The 23,341-nt window shown below is 42.0% G+C and overlaps 1 protein-coding gene across 7 annotated transcripts in view; it reads right to left on the bottom strand.

Moving 5' to 3' along the window:
* Positions 1 to 620: 620 nt before the first annotated feature.
* The window catches only part of fbxw7 (F-box and WD repeat domain containing 7), a 134,888-nt gene continuing 112,167 nt past the window's right edge, over positions 621 to 23,341 (bottom strand). For all 7 annotated transcript variants that reach the window (XM_080880642.1, XM_080880641.1, XM_080880639.1 and 4 more), the window contains 9 exons: positions 21,942 to 22,083; positions 18,886 to 19,020; positions 16,446 to 16,569; positions 16,131 to 16,267; positions 15,400 to 15,513; positions 10,591 to 10,772; positions 7,651 to 7,876; positions 5,377 to 5,587; positions 621 to 3,213 (listed from right to left, as the gene is read on the bottom strand). In XM_080880642.1, coding sequence (XP_080736768.1) covers positions 2,945 to 3,213; positions 5,377 to 5,587; positions 7,651 to 7,876; positions 10,591 to 10,772; positions 15,400 to 15,513; positions 16,131 to 16,267; positions 16,446 to 16,569; positions 18,886 to 19,020; positions 21,942 to 22,083 — 1,540 coding nt within the window. In that variant the 3' untranslated portion in view covers positions 621 to 2,944. The remainder of the gene's footprint in view (positions 3,214 to 5,376; positions 5,588 to 7,650; positions 7,877 to 10,590; positions 10,773 to 15,399; positions 15,514 to 16,130; positions 16,268 to 16,445; positions 16,570 to 18,885; positions 19,021 to 21,941; positions 22,084 to 23,341) is intronic.

The raw sequence follows: 23,341 nt of genomic DNA on the forward strand, positions 1-23,341 counted from the left end.
GCACCCGTGGTAAAAATGTAAAAACCCTAAGTGATTTTTCATTAAAGCTGAACACTGACCTTGACTTTGAATTCAAAGTCAGAGATTTAAACTCATCTGAGGTTTAGTAGATTCCCCTATTGTTATCAATTTGAAAATAATGTTACGCTAACTTTTCGTGTTCACAAACATGGATCCACACCCCGCGCTCACCTGCCGGAGCGACAAATTATAATGGCGGAATGAAAAATGCCCTTAGCTGCTCTTTTCCATCAGCAACTGGACATAAAGTCACTACTGAAAATCTCGCATTAGTCCACAGATTTGTCTCTCTGATACTTTGATTTTATTTTCTGGGAAATGGGACAAATTGAAAAGTTATTGTTTGAAAACTGCGCAGGACGTCACATGAAAGCGTGCGCATTTTAAGTGGTCAGAATGGGACTTCCAGGGAGTACACAGGAAGTAGCAGGAGTGCTGGAAATGGTGCAGAGCGACATAAGAAGCCCATCTTGAAGGGGAGACTAAACTGAAGTCAGATATCTGTTTTTGTGAAGGTGCTCTGATCACACCGTCGACAAAACTAGAAGACTAAGACTGCGCTGTGATTAATGTTTAAAATTATTCCCTTGTGGATGTAATTACCAAATAATTTGCTTTATTGAACACATAAGATGCCTTCATACAGGTAACAAAAACAGACAACTGTCAGCTTGAAATGAAAAAAGAAAAACCCACATTTTATTGCACTTAAGTTATAAGAAAATAAAATTCTAAGTGAATCAAACAAATACACAATCCCTTTAAGGTTTTTTCTGTCCGTTTTCTTTTTTGCCAGGCAGTTTACATGAACTGGAAAAAAACAAAGAAAAAAAGAAATGAAAACACCTGCAACAAATCTGATTTCTCAAACCAGATCATAAATTAAAATCAGAGGGAGAAAACAACAAGAGGAGATAGAGCAAGATTGTTTTCTTTTTTTTTTTAATATACAGTGTTATACCACTTTCACAGTTCAGCTTGAGTTGTGACTCTTGGAGATTGGGACGGTTTTTGTTTGGCTACAATGTTTCTGTTCATGTTTTGTTGCCTTTGTGGGATTTTTTTGTTTTGTTAAAATTTCTCCCCCCATGATGACCCGCGAGGCCGTCTGGGTGATTTCGACTGTGACACATGTAACACTAAGACTCCCGGCAGCTCCGCCTGTCAGTTGATGCTTGTGATGGTCTCCTCTGTTGCTTCAGACATCTTTGAACGGAACAACAATCACACGCACGGATATGGACAGTTCTTTCATTCACCTGTTAAAAATCGATACATCTGCTAGGATTTTTTTTTTTTTTTTTATATTTTCGCTTTTTTTGTCTTTGCCAGTCTGAACAGCATTTGTACATTTCCCCAAAGAACAGGCCGAAAGAGCTTTGTCCCAAGGAATGTGTTTACAAGTTGCCCATTAACACGCTAAACACACGCACTCATGCACACGCACGCACGCACGCCAACAGTGTACATCCCCTTGTTTCCTCTCTGCGGGCGCTCCCCGCCGGTATCTGTCGGACAAGCTCCCTCCTCTCGGCCTCGTAGAGGCACGTTTGGCTCAAGTTTCAGTGGCAAAAACAAAACAGAAAATAAAAAGCTGGATGTTACCTTTTTTTCTCATATTTTGTTTCTGTAAGTCCAAACATAGAGTTCAATTTGGAATTTTGCCTGGGACTAAAACGTCACAGCAAGTAAAAGTTCCATCTCTCTCTTTCTTTTTCCCCATTCATCTAGCAGCATAAATACAGTTTGGCCACTGGGGGGGAAAACGGTAGAGGGGAAGGGAGGGGGACGAGTGGGGTTCAGGGAGGCATTAATCCACAGCGCCTAGAGCAAAGGACCTTTTCTTCTTCTCGTCACAGCACTGGCATTGAGGAAACCACCCCAGCTAGACTCTGGAAAAATCTGGACAGCATTGATGTTCATGTGGAGACGGCGCTCCGAACCCAGGTATGTAGAAAACAGAAAGGAAGAACCAGGAAGAAAGGAAGAAAACAAATCAAAACAAAATAAACCCTTGTGACAAAGATGGCAAACCTAAACAGGGCAGGTTTCTAATACTGGGATTTGTTGCTGTTGGCAACAGTGAGAAAAGGCGGAAAAAACAAAACCTTTCATATGATAAACCAAAGAGGTGTTGAAATTCACAGTTGTGTTTGTGTGCGGTATTTTAAAGAAATCAGACTACAGAAGGGGAGAAACAAACAGGAACAGAAATGGAGTGACGAGAAACTAGCCTGAACAGGCTACACCGAGCAGCTCTTTAGGTGTGGAAAATCCACCTTTCTCAGCCTTAACCTACGGTCAACGTTTCCCACTTTCCGGTCAGCCTTTTGAGTGTATGTGTGTGTTTGTCTTTTTTTTTTTTTTTTTTTTTTTTGGGGGGGGGGGGCGCACACTGATGGGAGGGGGTTACAGAGGGTGGGAGGGGCTTTTAAAAAATAATATATCTCTGTACATGTCAAAATCTGTCAGGCTTGAGCGAAACTAAGTCTCTGAGTGAAGCTGCCCCCAAACTGAAAGGATTGAGAGTCACTTCAAAAGAGTTCAGTCATTTTCGGCCGTTCCTCTTTTTTTCCCCTCTTCCTCTTCTTTCTCACAGCCAATCAAGGGACAGACCAGTCGTGCTCCGCCCTCCTCGCCTCGTTTCCAACCCGATCCCCCTTTAGGCTCCACCTTGTGCTGGTGGAAGGGGCTCAAAAGCAGGGGCTGAACAGGTGAGGGTGTGTCTCTTTGTCAGTAACATTTGCCCAAAAGGGCAGGGGGGGGGACGTGGGAAGATGATGGTAGAGGACAGGACAGCCCACTGTTGGTGGTTGTGGTTCTAGCATTTGGATGTTGGCTCTCCAGTTTCCAGGTCTCCCATTCCCTCTCTACTCCTTCCTGTGCGGTTCGCTCTCTTCGACCTTCCCCACCGTGCTCCCTCTCACTTCATATCTACGTCAAAGTCCAGGACCAGCAGCTTGGTCTCCTCTGTGCCGTTGCGGCTACCAACCGCGCACACCAGCTTGGTGTTGGAGGCCCGGATGCGCCACACCACACCGCCGCTTCCGCCACTTTCCAGAGTCACCAGGTTACGGATGAACTCACCGGTCTTCAGGTCCCACAGTTTGACCGTGCCATCGTCCGAGCTGGTGATGACAAAGTTCTTGTTGAACTGGAGGCACGTCACGGCGCTCTGGTGCTTGTGAGGACCTGAAGACACAAAGATACTTATATTTAGTGGGACGAGGTAAAGAAAAGTCTTTTTTTTCATGGCTTAAAACATTTACATTCAGGTTAAAGTTTCCAGTAAATGTGTGTGGATCAGTCAGGTCCTAAAACCTGTAACATAGGGGAATCCCTTTCTACCAAAGCTCGTGGAAAATGTTGGTCAAACGTGCTAGTCTACTGGCACATAAAGAATGGGTGAATTTAAAAATAATGAAGAACCCAGATACAGGGAAAGATCTGAAAGCAAGATCTCTGTCAGCCTGTGAGGTGAAAGAAGAGCTCCTACTCCTGACGGTGCTGTGACAATGAGATCTTCGTACAGCTGGCAGGCTTTAGGACGAGCTGCCAGGGCTCATTCCTGTCTGTCACAGACGCTAAGCAGCTTCAGCTACACCTTTGTCTGGTCTGTTTGGTGCCAGTACATACCGGTTAAAGCGTGTAGTGGCTGAAGTGAGTTTATTTGTGACTGTATGCGTGACTCCTTCAGGCTTGAAAATCATACCTTAATTAAATCAATTAAAGCGAAAACAAAAACGAGTGCAGAGTCGAGTGCAGGCAAATGAACTGATTTTGACTGAATTGTGAGCTCAGATGCATTTAACTTGTTTCAGGATACACAACCTTTCACCGACGAAACCTGCTGAAATCTCTGAACAAGCGTTCACATCTTTTCTGTTTCCGTCTCTGATGAGTTCAAAGGCTGAGTTATTTACCCGGCTACACAATACTGCTCTGCACCAACCCCCAGCTTGTCTCTCTCCTCCCTCTGCTCTTCCCATTACCACAACAAAGCACTCTGCTCCGTGATTACCTATGCGCTCTGGAGCTGACAGTGACAGCCTTGTTGTTGGCCTATTGTCTTATCAAAACACACTAATGAATGGCAGAAATTGTCTGCTGACCTAATTATATGACCTACAAAGTTCCCGGGCCCTCAGTCTTTTACTGTAGTCACCTCTCTTCACCAGACAGACCCACAGTCTCCCTCCCTGCACGCCGTCCCTCCTGCTCTCTTAAGGCTCTTATACGACCATCCTTTGTTGGGCTGCTGTGTGCGCTGTGGACGCAGCACCCGCATGCGGGTTTGGAGTTTGCTAATGAGGGCGGTTAGGAGTGGGGCACTGCTGGTTGCCACTGCTATTCAGCCAAAGGATTTCCAACATCCTGTGAGGCACCAGTGCTGCTAATGGAGTTAGAACTATTCAGACACAAAGGAAATGAGACCGTAATCAGGACCAGCAGGCTTGCAAGGTGTTGGCTCAGTTCTGCTCCACTTACACACACAAACAGGTAATTTAGATGGATTTTTAATTGGACTGTCAGTATCAAACAGAGTCCCATCTAACGTGTTTTTTGTTGTTGTTATCCTCCAAGGCTAGCATTGCCACTTTTCTACACTTTAAGTCATTTATTCATGGATCTATAAGTCTACATTTCAGTCAAGTTGTTTTGCAGCCACCTTAGGTGTAGCTGCTTTGAGTACAACATAACCAAGTCTATTGGTATGAAAACAGTAGCACATCAAGACAGGACAGAAAGTTAAGAGAGAAAGAAAATATAAGAGTTACATCCCCAAAATCTCTGATGTAGCCTGGCTGTCCTGTCACATGAGACCTTTGTACTGATTTTTTACTGTAAGGTCTGCGCATAAGACCACATCTGAAATTATTTTATCAGAATAAAACAGCTAAGAGTCTGATCTCATGACTCCCAGCAAATAAACACAGAAATTTGGAAGTGATAAGCAAACATCCTCCAACAACACCCAAAAACGTTGGAGCCACTAAGGTCAAGCTCTTCTGAGTGGGAGACAATGCACCAGCTGCTGTGTGAGTACTCAGCTGAATGCAGTACAAAGAACACTTTTATTCTTTTAGGGTTTATCCAAACAGCAGTAAATGTGCAGCAGTTTCGTATGTATCCTACAACGTGTTTTGCCCGTGTGTGGTCCTGGAGACTTCCATTGCAGCAACAACTACCCGCAGCTTTGCCAACATGATGGACTCAGAAAAGTGTGAGATGTAGTCATGAAAAGTTAAACCTGTCATTAAAATGTAATTAGATTTCAATAACAGCTGAGACAGCCTCTGGTTTTCCAGAAGTTTTACAGTAACTCTCACACTGTTCATACTTCACTTTCCTCACCTTGCAGTGTTTGGAGGCACTGGCCAGTCTTGATATCCCAGATCTTGACGGTGGAGTCTGCATTGCCTGAGACCAGGATGTTGTCTTTGAGCTCCATGCCACTGGTGAGGGACTGGTGGCCCGTTAGCGTGTGGATGCAGTTGCCCGTCTCCACGTCCCAGACCCTTATAGACGTATCCAATGAGCCGCTCACGACGTGGATCCCATCGAACTACAGAAACAATGAATACGTTTAAATTGTCTGAAAATCGCCGCCTCTAGATAACCAAAACTGTCACTTGAAGTTGGAGTTGACGGCAAAAGCACCTCACATTTCAACACTGCGTACTTTGTTTCTATTAACCTTAGACTAAACCCATTTAAAATGGATGCACAGTATTGATCTGTTAAAGCTTTTCTGCTGCTTCCCAAATCTAGTTGGAGAGAACCAACACTTTAAAAGTCTATCAAAGCAGCATGGCACAAAAACCAATCTATCAGTGCAGTAATCAGCCTCCTCTGTGAGGGTTATGGCACCAGCTAAAGTGCTCTGTCATCACACAGAGTGGATGAGAAGAGAGGACATATTAGAGGACAAACGGGTATAAACTTTTTCCCCCCTTCCTCCAAACGAACAAACAGCACACATATATGCTGGGACATAATAAATTAAGAATATAGAATTGCACATGAATATAAGATAAAGGACTAAAAAATTCATGCAAAAAGAGAGATCTGTTGTTTTTGTGCACCACAGGTTTAAAGCAATTGCCTGAGCCTAACAAGCAATATTTCACTCCACAGAAGTCCTTGGAGGACACGCGGCAGTGAACTTCCTACAGTTTAGGACAGTTAAGAGGAAAAGTGTACAGTAAAAAGGCCCGTTTAGAAGCTCTTCATTTAAAATTAACCTGTGTACTCTTAATAGCACAAACCACTCTGGTGACACAAACATATGACAACTGCCATGAGCGTGAAAGCATCTTTATGACTGTTTTCCCTTAAGTGTTACTTGAGTCACCTGTTGTTGCGTCACCAAAGTTTGGGGATCAAAAAAGGAAAAGTTCGAGGTAATCAGTTTGCTGCTAATTGCACTGTTATTTCAACATTTAAAGAACAGAAGGTCAAACCTAGATTTGCATTTGACATAACTAGTTTCAGGATTTTCTCCACTTGTTTTTAACACAAAAAGGTGTTAAAACATCCACTGTCAAGGCACACGGTTCTTAATTTGCTGGTGTAAATCAAAGACAGCCTGCAACTATCAACTTAAGGAAATTATGCATGCCCACTGTGCCAAAATGTCTTTCAGCCCTTCAGTCTTTTGGCTTGTAGTTCTTTTCAAGAAGTTAAGCAGAGCTTTGATAAACTTTTCCTTTAAAACAGCGGTCTCCAACCTTTTTTGCGCCACGGACCAGTTTATGCCCGACAATATTTTCACGGACCGGCCTTTAAGGTGTCGCGGATAAATACAATAAAATAAAACTAGTACCGGTACCGAAAAAAAGAAAATTTATTCATAACACACGTGAAAAGACCCAGGAAAGACGAGTAAACGATAAAAACGATAACAAAATAACGCTGAAAACTGATAAACCCCTGAAAACTATACATTTCACACCTGAGCCACCCACAGAACTTCCACCAATAGTGTAGGAGAGGTGTCACATTTGCAGAAAAGATTGGATATTGTAATTTTGAAATGTTTATTTAAATTTTCTCCCATTCCTCCAGTACATCATTGTTTCTACCACAGAAAACTTCCACCGTCTCTGGCCTATGCTGCCGTGCTGAGAGAGAAATGCATGCATAAAACTAACGACTGTATTATGTTTGACAAATTGTAAGCAACAAGCTGTGTTTTTAGTAGATCACTCAAACCCACATGTGTTTGCTTGCCACCTTAATCTGTCCTACTCTCGTTAAGGCTGAGATGAACTGGTTGCTCATAAATTCTGGTAGAAAGTCACGCACACAACCGGCTTGCTTTATGCTTATTGAAGCCTTGTGCTATTTCTTTTAGATTAGCAAATCCGGCCCTTTGACAATAGTCAAACATGGTTAAAGCCTCTTTTATGCTCACATCAGTCTTACAGACAGCCCTTACAATAATGTAGTTAGACGAGTTCTTACATATATGGACCTAAAAACTACCAACTGCATCTGATTCATAAACGAGAATGTTTTTATAAGAGTTCTCAAAGACTCTAAAACAAAGTAACTCGTACATTTTATTTGGCTCCAAGGTTGATTGGTATACACCAGTCTTTTCTTTAATGCTGTGGGAGGCCTCACCTGTAATGAGTACACTCTGTTTGTGTGGCCTTGCAGCGTGTGGAGGCAGGTCTCCATCTCGGGGTCCCAAACTTTCACCATGAAGTCGTAGGCACCGCTGACCACCCGTCGCCCGTCATACTGGACGCAGCGCACTGCCGCCACGTGGCCCATGAGGACGTGTAAACACTGACCTGAATCAATGTCCCAGACGCGCAGCGTGGCATCACGAGATCCACTGACCACCCTGCATGACACAAACGCAGACAGTGACAAAGGTAACCGTAGCACAACACAGATATTCAGGAGAGATTCAGGAATGAATGAGAGAGATGATGAGTACGGGTGCAGTAATCAGTTCAAACCACCGTGAATTCAATAGCTGCCTTTATGCTGAGCTGCTTTCCCACAGATGTAACGTGCATTTAAAGTCATCCATTCTCCAAGATTAAATTCAATACTCCACACAACTGCTCATTCATAATATGGTAAATGCACTGACAGAATAATGAGGCACATATGCACGGATCCTCACTACTCTGACAATGAGTAACCCACAGCATCACATTCATGTTCATACATGAATGTAGAAATAAACCCCCACACCTGTCTTTAACAGCCGCCCTGATCTGTGAATTCACCCTGAATGGAAATATATATTACCGGTTACAGGAAGAGAAACTCCTTTTAGAGTGACAGTTACTCAAGTTGAACATTTTTCAGATTATCACACTTAAGGTCAATACTTTCATCAACTTCCATCAGCTTCAAGACACTTCAGTAAGGACTAAGACGGGCATCTCTCCGCATTTGACCTTAAATTTTCTACGGGCTATTTCAATTTAGTCAAAAATAAATAAATACATAAAAAAAAAATAAAACAAAACAAAACATGCTGTAGATACACACAGCCCATACTCTATTTATTAAATGCCTCACGGTGCTACACAGATAGAAATCACCAACATGTTATTCACCATCTACCAGCAGCTCACAGCATTTCCACTGAGTGAGTAATCAAATGCTACACAAAAACCTTGGTGGGCCCTAAGGCGAAAAGAGCACTTCGAGTCTCCAGAGTGTGATACTGAGTGAATAAGTGAGCAGCAGTTCACTTAAGTCGCCTCACAGGGTCCATTTAATCACTATGAAACCACATGCTCTCTTTCAAAAATGACCCCAAATAAAATCAATGCCTTTTGCTATAAACTCTGTTGTTATTCTTCAAAATCTTTAAAACGAAGAGTTATATTTTCATATTTGAGGTATTCCTCATAAAACATGTTTGTGACATGAGGCCCTTTGCATTTTTATTTATTTTTTCATTAATTTTAAGATATTGGAGTTTTTGTATCACTCTTGTATGCTTGCTCGGCATATACTGCAGAAGCTGGGCCTTCCCTCTGAAAGGCACAAGTTGTTCATCCACTGTAACTCAATCACTGAGGATGAATTTCTGCCTGCAGTTGACCAGGAACAGGCCCCATATGTAGCGGAAAGCTACCATGTGGTTTGTTTTCAGTCGGTAGGCTCTGGTCCTCTTGGCATCAAAGTGCAAGAAACGGCGAATATCTTTAAATCTTTGAATTGACATAGTGGCCTTGTACAATGGGTTATGCAGAGGACTCCCAAAAAGCACACCACCTGGTACATCCCAGTTCTTCTCACTTCCTGCAAGAATGGTCAATCAAATGAAGGCTAGGAGCTTAAGTTTGATTACATTTTTTCAAACCTTTCCCCTGTCTGTGGCTACTCTTCACGGCTCCATGTTTGTGCATGTCAGCACCTCTTCTATTATATTATCAGACATGAGCATCTTCCATGCATCTATTGGGGAGACAGTACTAAACCCAGGTGCAAGCCCTGGCCGTCTAATTCATCCTGTTAGACTCAATATCCATTTCCTCCAATGGGCCTGGATCATTTGTAGGGCCACAGGGATTCTAGCTGGCCTCATGGCAGCCATGTTACTTTAGATATTTAACAAACAAAAAAAATACATCATAAATGGTCCGCAGGTGCGCATTCGCTGTCAAAATAAAAGACACGCACCAGATAACAAGTTGCAACGCGCGTTTGCGTACATAAGATAATCTGGAGGAGGACAGACATTTGTTCAGAACTCTTAAAGATGTCGAAGAAGCAAGCTCCGTAAGCAATTACTTTGGTGTTCCTCCACCGCAAAAGAAGCGCATATTCTCGGAATTTCTTGGAATACTTTTATTTTGACACCGAATGCACACCTGCGGACCACTTATGTGCAGCCCTGACTATAAATCATGTCTGTTACTGTGTAAAAATGAATTCTTGATCCATCAGAAGTGTAAGTGGGACAGTCAGAGTTGCTAAGAATTAAAGTTTCATAGAAGATTCCAGAGGAACTGCTTGGGGTCATTTTTGACCCCACTTATGGAAGAGCGGGGTAGTGATACAAAAACTGCATTTTTTTTTAATTAATGAAAAAATAAATAAAAATAGAAATGGCCTCATGTTACAAACATTTTATGAGGAATACCTGGAATATGAATATATTACAACTTTTAAAGATTTTGAAGAAAAACAACATCTAAGGGTTAAATAAAACATGACAATTTCTTAAACAGGAAGGCGCACAGTTTCACACAGCAGTACACAATTGGCAAAGCTCACTACAATACTAAAATTGACCCATTTAAGGATGACACTAACAAAACTATTATTTTCAGAGATTGCTATATCAATAGCACAAAACGCTTTTCTGTTTATCTAAAACGCAAAGAAAATCAGTTTAATATCACACACGAGCGATGAAAGCAACAATTAGTGGAACCTGGTAGTATTTGATAAGTTTAGCCTGAAAAAAAGGCTAAACATTTTCTACTCATTTCAGCTCAAGACTGATCGGGCAAATCTTCATCTCATCGAAAGCATCATAGAGCCTTCAAGCTTGGGCTTAAAGCACAGCAGTGAGCTGCTCCGTACCTTTTCTCATGTAGGTGCATGCAGCGCACTGTTGAGGTATGCCCATAGAGGGTGTGGATACATTCTCCCGTCTCTGCGTTCCAGACCTTGAGTGTGCGATCAGTCGAGCCGCTGATGATAATGTTGTCTCGCATCTGGGATGACCACACGCCCCCTGTGTGGCCCACCAATGTCCGCAGACACTAAAGAGGAGAAGGAGGAGAGTCTTGATCAGGATTCCTGATGGACAGTACAGACTTCTGATGTTAGAAAAGTTCATTTGAAAGGCATTTGGGGTGATGGCATTCATACATATCAAAGCTCAGCTTAAGAATTCATAAAATCTCATTTGGGATTTTCTCTTCCTGCATGCCCTCTCGCTGCCTTCAGGGGGGAAAAAATTAAATTTGACATTTTACAGTAAGGAAAAACTGAGTCCACACTTGCTGCTGTCGTGCTGGGACAAAACCTCCCAGAGCTCTGCACAAGATTTAACGTAAGTTTCAGAAAGTGGCCAAATCATTTGCAGGAAGGGTTGATGACAGTCTTCACTAAAATGTCTCCATTCATCCTCATTAGGGACAGGAGATTAGTTATTGATTACAGCACTTATGGAAATCTTTTTTATCAACTCAATCTGTGTCCAAGCAGTTTGTCCCATTCGAGCCTCCCAAACTCATTCAATTTAAATTCTTTTAGGGAGGAAAAAACTGTAGAAGTTGCAGTTGCTGTGCTCATGTCAGGTTTAGAGTGGAGTCTGCCACTGAAATGTAACCCCCCAGAAAACTGCGTTGTATCCTGAGGATTACTTTCAGTGTTTGTGCACACATTTTAATTTCCATTAGTGATGAATGAGCGATACTGCTGCGTAACACTCAACTACAGGCCTGCAGTTTATTGCATCACGCTGGGGATACAATAATGCAGGATTTTTCCCATAAATCAAAGCCTCCAAGAACGAGAGTGTGATTAAAGCCTACTCAAACACTACGTGGGAAGAGAGAATATCTGAAATGAAGGGCTTAGGCATCTTTATCTGTCTGTGAAACAAACATAAAATAAGCCGGTTCCAAAGAATGAAAGAAGATTAGCGCTCGTTTAATGAATGTGTGAAGGCCTGCCTTTTTCCCCCCGTTTTAAACACATGAGGGTTTTCATACAATGCTTTACATTTGCTTCAGATCTCGTCTTGGTTTAAAAACTGTGGCGGGGGAGTATCCGCTTTAGCAACCTGAGAGCTGGCCTCATTGAAAGACAAATGCAGGAGATTTCCCTTTGTATTGTACAGCCCACCTTTCAAGACCTCAAATATGAGAAAATGTGGGCCACATGTAGGGCTCAATGTGGGTTCAACTAATGCTTAGCAAAGGTTAAAATAAACTGGCTCAGGTGAAGCCATCAGATAATTATAGCCTGATACCAGATGATTAAGAGATTACTGCGGCTATAGTTTCATTTCCATACTTGACTGTTTGACAGTAGAGGAACGAGAGGTTACAAATGTCTCAAGATAGACTATGAAACGCATAACCAAAGCGGCAGGCGAACAGAGTCTTACTAATGTGTTCTTCCCCTCTCTTACTTGCCTTTTCCTTGTGTTGATGATTTGATGACATGGTTTTGATCTACTGTTTGTCTCCAAGTACTAAGTGGATAATACAGACGTGTCACATAAGTATGGGTAATCACACGGTGCTGAATGATTTCAGATGCTCGCTAATCAGTCTGTTAACAGTTCCCAAAGCCACCTCTAATCTGTGGATCTCCCCTTGTTTTCAGTTAAAAACAGGGGACGCGTGTCAATGCGGCTAAAGCGTCTCGCAGAGGACACCTCTCCCTGAATACGACGGTAGTCCGCAGCTCTGCCATCTTAAATCTGCCTGACAGCTGAGGCTGCCTCTGACAGGCACCACCAAGGACACACTCTGCTCTGTTAAGCACAAGGTAGCCACCTTTGAAGCAGCAAGATGTGTTTGTTTGTGTGCTTGGATGGAAGATTGACGTCCCCGGCTGAAGCTGGAGACAAGCAAAGACAAAGGTCCATCCAGCCAAAGACGAAGCCTTCAAGAACCGTCTACGCAACAGTTTCTTCAGCAGGAAAAAGAAGCTTTGAAGATCTGCCAGACCACACGTCTCCAAGATCCAGCAGATAATGTTATATTGTTTAAAATTTAAGCACTGCTTGCTTCTTGCAGTACTTCCACCATAAATAAAACCCACTGTCTAACCTGATTACTAGCTAGCAACCCAGTTTTGTTCCAGGTGTGGAAGTCTTTATATAAAATATTCTCATATAATAATTCCCTGATTACCTCACAGAACGGGTTCAAGTCGCCGTGTTTTACATAACAAGATGAATCGAGGGGCAGGACAAAACTAGCTGCAAAGATGAAAAGGCAAATGCTGGTTGTGGTGTTTGTTAAAGCTCTATTTTTGCTGGAGTAACTGCATCTGATGAATATTTGTTGAGCAATTAAAAATTTAGGCCATGCTCATGCAAATGAGGCTTATTAATCTAATGCACACTTTCTATGCTAAAAAATACCTAATGAGTTTGAAAAATACACAATTCACAAACAAATCTGGGAGAGAAGAGGGTATTGTCAACAGATTCATTAAACAGCCGATGGAAACATCTGATCGGATGCAGTATTTGGTGTAAAGACAACACTGAGAACATTTTGAATGCAGCAGCCTTTGAGTCACCCCACAGTATCCCATCACAGGGGAACTGTACCGATGCCTCTAAAGTGGAGGCAATGTTTCTGAGGCAGAGGAGCACAAACGGGAGGGAAGCGTTAATAGTGGTCTCTCTTTGGCACAAATTGTCTACGCAGTGACCAATTTCTTTTCCCATCCCGACTTTTTAAATCACCCACCTGCAAAGCATGCTGCTGCAGGTGGATCTCTGCACTCTCCTGGAGAAAAGGTAACCACACTGATCTCTGAGCCAATTTACCTTTGTAATCTATAATCAGTCACCAAAGTCATTACTGATTTGAGGGACTACTTCTGACCCCGAATCAAACATACCGTCCTTTCAGAGCATGATTTATATATATAAAAAAAAAAAAGTATAACACAATCACAGTTTCTCATCTCAGCTGATCACCATGCTGCAGTCTCTTATTGATCCAGGTCTCAGTAAGAGTTAAGTGGCAGGGCTGTAGAAGTAGAGACTGGGTGACTGTGCTTTGCTGAAGTTGAAAGATTTGTTTACAAAAAGGTGCAGGAAATTAAAATAAATTACTACAAAAAAAATTACAGAGAAAAGATAATGGCTACAATCTTGGGAGACGTGCAATATGACAACCCCCCCACCCCACCAAAAAAAAAAAAAAAAAAAAAAAAAAAAAAAGTACAAGAGAAATGATATTGATATGAACACTGGTAGTTACAGCAGCCATTGTAAGCTGTGTAACACTTCAAGATCACTGACAGCCACTTTACAGACCTGCATCTCAGAGACGGACTAAGAAAAAGTAGCAATCAAGTCTTCAAATAAGCTGGCAAAGACTATAAAGAATTCTGACAGCAGGGAGAAAAAACAAATCCAGGGGCCGGATTGTATTTTTACTTTACAGTTTTACTGGCATCGACAGCCACTTCACCGAAATGGTCGATTCGGCTTAACTGGCCATTCCTCTCCAGTGAGGGATTCACTCTCTGTGGTGCTGAGAGCTAAGGAGGCAAAGAGATGAAATCCACAGAGGGAATGTGTGCTCTGAATACAGCAACCAAACACGGATTTAGGCTCATCTCGCCTTCATGACTAATGTAAAAAAACAATCCTGAGGCAGATTAGCATTGTAGAAAGCGCATACAATAACCTCTGTCTGTGATGTCATTCTGAATGCAGGGTGGGTTTGGGGGGGGGGGGGCTTTAGAGCCTGCTGGTGATGTGACTCATCACAGGCTTCCACCACCAATATGGAGCTACTGCAGCTATAATTCAGCAACCTGTCATCCAGATATTAGTCTTTGGGTGTAGGAGAGCCAAACTGTGCTCCATGCCTATCGGATGACCTTGGCGAGATCTGTTCAGATCAGCAAATGTGACTGTGACTGATATGCATGTAATCACCAGTTGGGAGAGCGCCAACTTTACTTTATGTGTTCAGCCGAATCTCCGCAGCAATGAAAAGCAAACTCAACTCTTTTACATGTGAAAGTGAGGCCGAAACGCCCCACTGTGATCATGCAGAACATCTTTTTTTTTCCCCCTTTGAGAGGTTTTTCTTTGAAAGTTTTCATTTTTAAAGACCAAGTTCAAGCCCAGCCTTATGTCATTTATCTGAGTAAAAAAAGCAAAAGGGATAGACTGGGAAGAGAAATAATGAAGGACTTTTTGTGAAAACTTCTTTTGAGAAAGGAGTCCAGCATTGAGGCATGAAAGTGTTGTGATTTACCACGATCTGTAAAGCGCTCTCCAATATCACAGAGCAACCACTGCCTTTCTTTTTAATACACAGCGTAAAGCTGCAGCACAACGCCTGTGTGTCTGCACCAGCTTCAGCTATGAATACTAACACCGCGTGTGGACATGGGCTGTGTTACAAGTCTGCAAAATAGATAAATATAAGAGAGGAGAGACTGGGACAGAAAGCAGTCTTCCCAGGAAGATTTTTATGTGGTAGTGTAACGCAAAATTATATCAGTGGGAGCACTAAAGATACAGTATTTAAATCAATTCAACACAGTTGTTACCTTCACTTCTAATCAATGAGTGTAAAAAGTAGTATGATTAAGCAAACAGCCCATTATTCATATTAGTGCCTGCCTCCCTTCTCTTCTGCGTACATCCAAAATGTAACAGTATTCAACTCTTACCTTTCCTGTGATAGCTGACCAGACTTTCAGCGTGTTGTCGTCAGAGCCGCTGACGATGCGATTGCCACAGAACTGGAGGCAGGTGATCACATGGTCATCGTGGCCTTTGAGCACCTTTAAATGGGACACATGAAAAGAGATGAAGCGGGAAGGGCACGGAGGAAGATTTGATGTGGAATGACAACGCAAATAATGATGCTGACAGTAACACTTCTTATGCATCAAAGTGAAAATGTCATCAAGTGCTGCAGGTGTACACAGCGCTTTAAGCAGTGCTGCATACATTCAGTCTCAGCTAGTGGGTCACAGGACTGCGAGCTCAGCAACTGACAGGGCACACTGCATATGCAAAGGACTATAACGAGCGTGGGGAACTAATTTATGCCAGTCGCGGCCTAAAATGACCTGCAGCCGTTTCACAAACAGCTACAGTGTACAAGGTCCATTAAGGATGAGCTTCAGCATGCTGGTCATGCTCTATGAGAAGCTTCTGAACAGGTAAAAGAGACGGCGAGTCTTTAATGTGAAGGAGAATAAGATTTTCCTGTGCTCCAGCTCAATTAATATTCCAAACAAATACCTGGGAGCACAAACCTGACTGTTCACTAACTTTCCATCAGTTTAACACTTCAGACTCTTATTGAACCATCTTTCTGTGCCTCAAGGCAATTTGATCAGATCTGTAAAACTCCTCTAACCTGTGGGGAATTTAAGTTCGAAAGAAAAGCTACCTTAGGTGATTTGAGGTCCCCTCTCCTCCAGTTAGTGTCTATTCTGTGCTGCCTGATGTAGGCACTCTTCCAGGGGCTGTGAGTGAAGCCAGGCTTGACAATTTTTCTCTTCTTCAGGGTAAGGGGCTCATCGATACCTGTGAGAAGGTAGAAAAGAAGCCAGTTGGACTAAAATGTCCTTGTTTTTCAATAAAAGTGCATTTTTCCAAACAGGAATAACCACAATTCTAAGCACAGCAGTCGCTTCAGACTGCTCCCGCTGGGCGACCGCATAGTGTCTGTCTGCCTGCATCTGTTGCAAACAGTTGGGCTCACCCTCTTCCCTGCATTTCTCCCTCCACAGCAGGTTGTCTTCTGCAAGGATGCGCCAGTAGCGACACGTCTGTGCTGCTTGGAGGAGGTCCTTCGGTTCCAGGAATGACAGCACGTATAAAGCCAGCTGTTGAAAGACAAGGACGAGCAATGTGAAAGGTGTAAAGCAGTAATGGGGGGAGGAAAAAGAAGCTATAACTTTCTACAGTTGATGTAAACAACAGTTTAAGGTGACATACATAACATATTTTCAATAACCTAATGGTCAATATATGATGTACATTAAATGTACATCATATATTGACCAAGAAGAATAGACTAAGAGTTTACAGCTTGACCAGGAGAGACAGGATTAGAAATGAGTACATTAGAGAGACAGCTCAGGTTCAGCTGTTTGGAGACAAAGAGAGAGGCAAAGCTGAGACGGTTTGGACATGTGCAGAGGAGGGATAGTGAACATACTGGACAAAGGAAGACTGCCAGGTAGGAAGATAAGAGAAAGATCGCAAAAAAGGTTCATGGATGTAGTGAAGAACATGCAGGAGGTGGTGTGAGAGAAGAGGATGCTAGGGATAGGGTGAGATTGAAGCTAATGGGATTAGCCAAAAGCAGAAGATGACAGGTTTACTTTTTTAGTCTTGTGAGATGAAAACCTGGATGATTGTTTCCAGAAGTCCCGTTTCTGTCCATCCAAACTCACATTAATGACTTTTCAAACTAAAACTATCCCCCAAAAGTCCATTTCAGGGTTTAAAGTTGTGACATGGTGTGGGTTCTAGGCATAAACGCAGCACACATGATAAAATTAAAGTGTTCTAGTGTGGATGTGCTGAACAAATATAGGAGAATAAAAAGGAATAAGGGGGAGAAAAAAATCTAAGAAAACAAATGCAGGATAATTAGTGTAGCTTGTACAACAGTCGTTGAGATGAGTCGACATGTCTGTAAAATTTTTTACATTGAGCTTCTCAGCGCAGGTACAATGCTACAGCTCATTGAACCAAATGAGCATAAACCAGAAAGATAGTCACCTGCTTTCTTGTTCCACTAACAATCAAATTCAAATACATATATATTTGCACAAAAGCAATGAGCTGGATCACCTGTTAGGTCAAGAGATTGTTGTGCATCTGCATAAAAAAGGATTACGGGTTCATTTGACAGTATGAGGCGTAAGCTGCTGTGTAAATATTGTTCTTTCATTATCCGACAACAATATGAGATGACAGCGACCCCACGACAGAGTAACAAATTCAGGTGTGTTGCCACGAACATCAGCATGGAGTCAAATTACTTAGGATGGTCTCCAGCTGTCAATTATTATTGATCTGAAAAGTTTAGGGAAAAATGTAAAGTCGTCATCATATATAATTTCTGACAGCTCAAAGTGATGTGCTCGTATTGCTTTTCCATCACAGCCAATTAATCAGTTGTCTTCTCCATTTTAATTAATGATGGATCCATAATAGTGACTGAGAATCTGTCTATACTCTATTCAGCTATAGTGAATTAATATGCTAGATTCATCCACACAAAATTAATCAGTCAAAAAAGTAAGTCTTAATTTGTTCAATCATCTCTTCTCCTTGGTTTAAAATGTGTTACACTACACAGTTAGGTCTACTTCAAGTCACCGTTATACCTGAATCACCCCAAAGCCCATCTAAGCCGGCCATCATTACAGGCCAGAGGATATTTTAATAGTTTTACAAATCAATCTCAAATTGCTTTTAAAGTCTGACACTCAGCCTTCTGCAGAATCTGTTCATAGTTTCAATTTCGACTGTATCTCAAGTGTAACCCACAGGGACCGTCCTGCTAAAATTACTTGACAGCCACACCTAATATTTTTCCTGGAGCTGGATCTAAGAGGAGAGGTGGGATTATCAAAAGAAGTCAAAGCCGCTTGTTGTTGTTGTTGTTTGGTTTCTTTGCTCATTTTTCTTTTAAGGAGAAACAGAATGAAAGGAGAGGTCTCATGTACCGGTGCAAACACACATAAAGCTGTTTGTATATTTGGCTTTAGAGCAAGTGACACCAACACCTTGAAATGTTGCATCCTATTGCCTCACTCTCCACGCTACCCCCACCCACCCTCAATCCTGACACCTGCCAGACAAGGTGTGAAGTCTCTGATCTGCTACACAAGCTTCAGCAAATTGAGGCCGATTTGTTAAGAATCCCCTATGTCACATTATCAGCGTGCCACTTTACATTGTTTGTTTTGTCAGTTATGATGTAGAGCAAAAAGCAAGACACCCACTATGGATGCCCTAAAATGATGCGAGGGAAGACCGACGGACGATCAAGGCTGAGACGACTGCCTTGTGTCTTTTTGAGGTGTGTTCATTCGAGAACAAATATAAAAGCTTCTTGTGGGAGTTCAGGTCAGAATACACAGGAAGCCGAGGCAGAGGGGGCGAGGCGCTTGAGGGGAACTCACTTCTTTGGGCAGCAGGGAGATGAAGTCTCGCTGAAACTGCGGCTCGATCACCTGCATCATATGCTTCACTTGTGTGGGCTCACAGCTGTCAATCAACTCATCCAGCGCCAGCAGCTTCTCTGGGCCAGTCCAGCTCTGGAAGACAGACAGAGACACACACACACACACACAAACACAAAGAGAGAGAAAATTGAAATTATTCAAATGACTTTACTTTGAAGACGGGAACCATTAAATGTGGCTGTTTCAAAGTCGAAGCCTGGGTCAATGGGGAAAAAAAGGCCAATTTAGTAGAAAACACCAGAGGTGCAATGGTGTCAGTCATGTACAGAACATCACAGCAAAATGTAATGTTATTTTAGATCAAAACTTTCTCCCTCGCCGCTACATTATGTATTATGCTTGGGAAAAAAATGTATGACAAGAAGTTAATTTTAAATCTAGGGTTTACAGAGCTTCTAGCAGGATTTGATGACTTTGCAGCAACATAAAAGAGGAGCTTTATGGAGTTTTCTTGTAATTTACCTTGAAGCCTAATGAATGTGTTGAATGCATTTGGTTTCCCATAAAACAGATGCAAAGCTTTTTCTTCCTTCAATTTAAATACAGGATTGTGTGCATGAGGAAAGAAAACAGTGACCCACTTGTAAAAACATTTCTTTGCAGCCAAAGCTATGAGGCAAGTTAAGAGATTACCCAGAGGAACCGAAGGTTTATGTTAAAATAATATGACTTTAAAGTGATTTTATGAACTTTGCTTTTATTTATCCAACCACAATAACTGTCCCTGCTACTTTTACAAAGATTACAGGTACCTTCCCTGCTTTTATTTCGGTCTGTTCCTCTGAATTGTGTGCCTTTTTCTTTGTCTGGTTGCTCTAAACCACCTGGCAGTGGACTAATTTAACACCATCAGCAGCATATTTCGTATACATCCACAAGTAGCACAAATTGAAAACAGCATTGGGGCATTGTGGGAACAGAATGACGCCTACGTGTTCTTGTGTACGTTTTTCTTCCAAGTCTGAACTTGGATTGGAGCGCCTTGGAAGCATCCTTCCTTGTGCAGGATGCCTGACACCTTAATGTTCCCTACGTGCCCTCCACTGCAGCACCGGATTGCTCGAGGCACCTGCATATTTCCAGCAGTGGAAAATGTGAATACGAGGAACTAGACTCCATCAAGACCATTATTAGTAGTCAGCATGCTTATTTCTTCTGCTTGAACATTCAGTTACTGCTGAGCAGCTCTCTAACCGTATGTTGGACCCCACAGTCATAGTTGTTTTCCCCTCTGTGGAGCACTGAAATCCAGACAATGATTACAGGCTACGAGGCAGGGTGGAAAATCTGGCATACGCAAACCACCTGTAATTTGGCAGCTAAAAGCTTTAGCCAGAGGTGTTGGTTCTAAAGCTAATCAGGCAGTTAAGAGACCCCCTCCCTGACAGAGGGAGGGAGGGGGCTGTGCAACAGCTACTTATGTGTTTTCACAACTGATAATTTGCACTCCCACAGAAACCTGAACACCAGAGCTCCACAGTTCCCAACCAGTGCTGAGAACCTTTTTGTCCAGTAAACTTTCAAACTACAGCCTGCAGTGTTTTTCAAAGATGCTTTTTTCTAATTTAAGCTTGACAAAGTGTCCGTAGACCAGACCTGGGCAACACAAACCCCCGGACGACTCAAAAAACAGTCCAAGCTTCTCATACAGCCCCTCAAACTAAACTTTCTTTAAAAAAACAACAACTGTGAACAAAACAGATTACAACAAGGAGGATGTCTACAAGCTATAAAGACTAAAGAGGCAATCATGTGATCTTTTACACCAGTTCTAATGACAATGACAATTAAGACTGAGGCCCATTGTTTTTACACTTCTGCTCGAGTACAAATTAAACAACGGAGATATGCTAATGAATAAGCTTTAGACATTAGGTGGATTTTGTTACCTTTAACACAGTCATCTTAAGAGTTTCCCTTTGTTGCCACTCTTTCTGCAAAGCTAATGTAAGTAGCCACTTGTTGTATCTTTACATTTCATCTAAAGACACGAGTGGCAGCAGATTCCTCATTTAACTCGACAAAAAAAAAATCTCCAACTAATCCTGGGATGTGATATGCGAGGTGTCGGTGATGGTGCACGTATGTAAGAGGTGTTTCTCACTAACGGGAGCTACATGCAGGCTTGGACTGGACTGGGGAATGTACAGAATGTGAACTTGAGGTTTATCCCCCTGTAGCTTCAGCTGTACGATTAAAGAGAGCAGACTGATGTTCTGGCCTGAGGACTAATATATGTAAAACAAACACCAAGGTGTCACGGGTTCACCCTGCTGTTCAAAGATAATAGGTTTAAACTCTCTTAGGTAATGAAATCCATGGCAACCCATTATATAGAAAATCAGAGAGGCCCAATCCAGGCTAATATGTTTAAATGACATCCTATTTCCTTGAAGTCATTAGCGCTTCAGTTTAACATGAAAGAAATGACTCTATTAGGTTGTATCCATCAGAGAATGATAACATAGGAAATTTACCATAAATAGGGGGTAAACTATAATATTACATCATGTCTTTGCTAGTCTCTAGAGTAAATGACAGTTAATTACTTAAGTGGCTAAAAAGAGGACAAAAGTTTTTATGCCAACTTTGCTCATGGAAGACATTCACACTGAAGTAACGTCTCCATTTCAGAGGATCGCAGAGGGAAAAAAAAGAAGAAGAAAAGCACAGGCCATGACTTCCTTTAAAAGGATTTTAATCCCAGCGGGAGTTCCTGGTTAAATAAAGGTTAAATAAAAAGTGTAGAGTAGACTAATGTGATCTTATAACTCTGCTTTTCAGTCTGAACAGGTACGGCTAATCCCAATTCCACGCTACAGTGCCTATGGTAATGTGCTGGGCCACAACAACAAGGCAGCAATTATCTCGGAGACTAAGTGAACATTGATTGGACGCAACATCTGCTTTGTGATGAGCTTTTCCTCGAGGGTTCAGAATCGCCCAAGAGTGGGGAAAAAGAAAGAAAAAGAAAAAGACTCCAGAGCGCTCACCTGAAATGTTCGGAGCCATTCCTGGAGACCCGTGGGTGGCTGGATTGAGGTGATACGTCGTCTCTGTTGCCCCTGACCATTGGCTGTTCTGATGTGGCCAAATGTGGTGGGTGTGGCCGGACATGGGACAATTCCCGTCGGGCTGTAATTTTAAAAGGGAGGAAACAAAGCATCTTGAAGACCAATGCTGATATGAGACCTTTAAAGACAAATAGCGTAACTAAATTGCAGTCTAAGTAGGGGTGTGGAGGCTGTAAAAGCACTGCTGTCACTGCAATTAAGAAAAACACATGTAAATATTACACATCCCAGCATATTCTTAATGAGAATAACAGGAAGCCCATTATGAAGGGGCTTTTTAAATAAGCTTTGCTGCAAACTCTGCTAAATCAAATCAGGCATGGACAAAAAAAACAAACAAAACGAAACCTTTTTACATTCAACTTTCATCTTTTGTGTTATCTCTGACAATGACAGCAATCAAGCCCAAGCTTTTATTTTGCAGGCAAATTTTAATTTTTTATTTTTTTTTACTTTAGTGCAATTTTCTTAATTAAATCCGTTCTTAGTTATTATTGGGAAGTCATAGGTTAAATCAATTAAACTGACATTTACTTTAAAAATGATTATTATTTTCAAGCTAATCAACAACTCTACAAGTACATCTTTATCACATCGTAATTACTTCCAGAAAAAAATAATTATTTGCAGTAAGAAAAAGTTACTCTTCACAAAAGCATTGCAATTTAAAAAATAAAATAAAATAAATATCCACCTTGTCTGACTGAATTAGTGCCGACTGAATTAGTGCCTCTCTGTATAATGCAATGCAATTCATCACCATTCAGCAGCACAAGCTACAACCTCCAGAATGTGCATTACAATGAATCAACACCTCTTTAAAACCATTTCAACAAAAACTGATCAATACAACCTTCACGGAGACGGGATTTATTGCAGAGGAGCATTTGTTCTCGCTATGTATACTTAATAAAATGGCAAGTGTTATTTCTAACTCAGACTTCAAAGTGTGCACAGTCCCACATATTTCTATTCAGGCCCAGAGTCTCCTGCTGTATCTGGATGCGGAAGGCAGCACAGGACTTCAAAGTGTACCCATGTAGCCTTGTAATGTAAGGGCAGCAGCAGAAGCCATCCACTGGGCACCCTCGATGCCTCACATTCTGCTTGCTGACAGCAAAATGGGAAGCTGGGGGTCGATTTCATTATTGATTCATTTTTAATGGGAGAGGAAGCTGAGACGGAGCGAGTTACATAGCAACATTTACAGTTAAGTGGCTGTGTTCAGTTTGAATTTTAATGGAGCTACATGTGAACACGGGCATTAAATATTCAGGGTAAGAGAAACATCTGGGACCACTGGCTGGCTGGATGGTGCA

The sequence above is a fragment of the Rhamphochromis sp. 'chilingali' genome (assembly GCF_963969265.1).
Source record: "Rhamphochromis sp. 'chilingali' genome assembly, chromosome: 4".
In the NCBI taxonomy this organism is placed as follows: Eukaryota; Metazoa; Chordata; class Actinopteri; order Cichliformes; family Cichlidae; genus Rhamphochromis; species Rhamphochromis sp. 'chilingali'.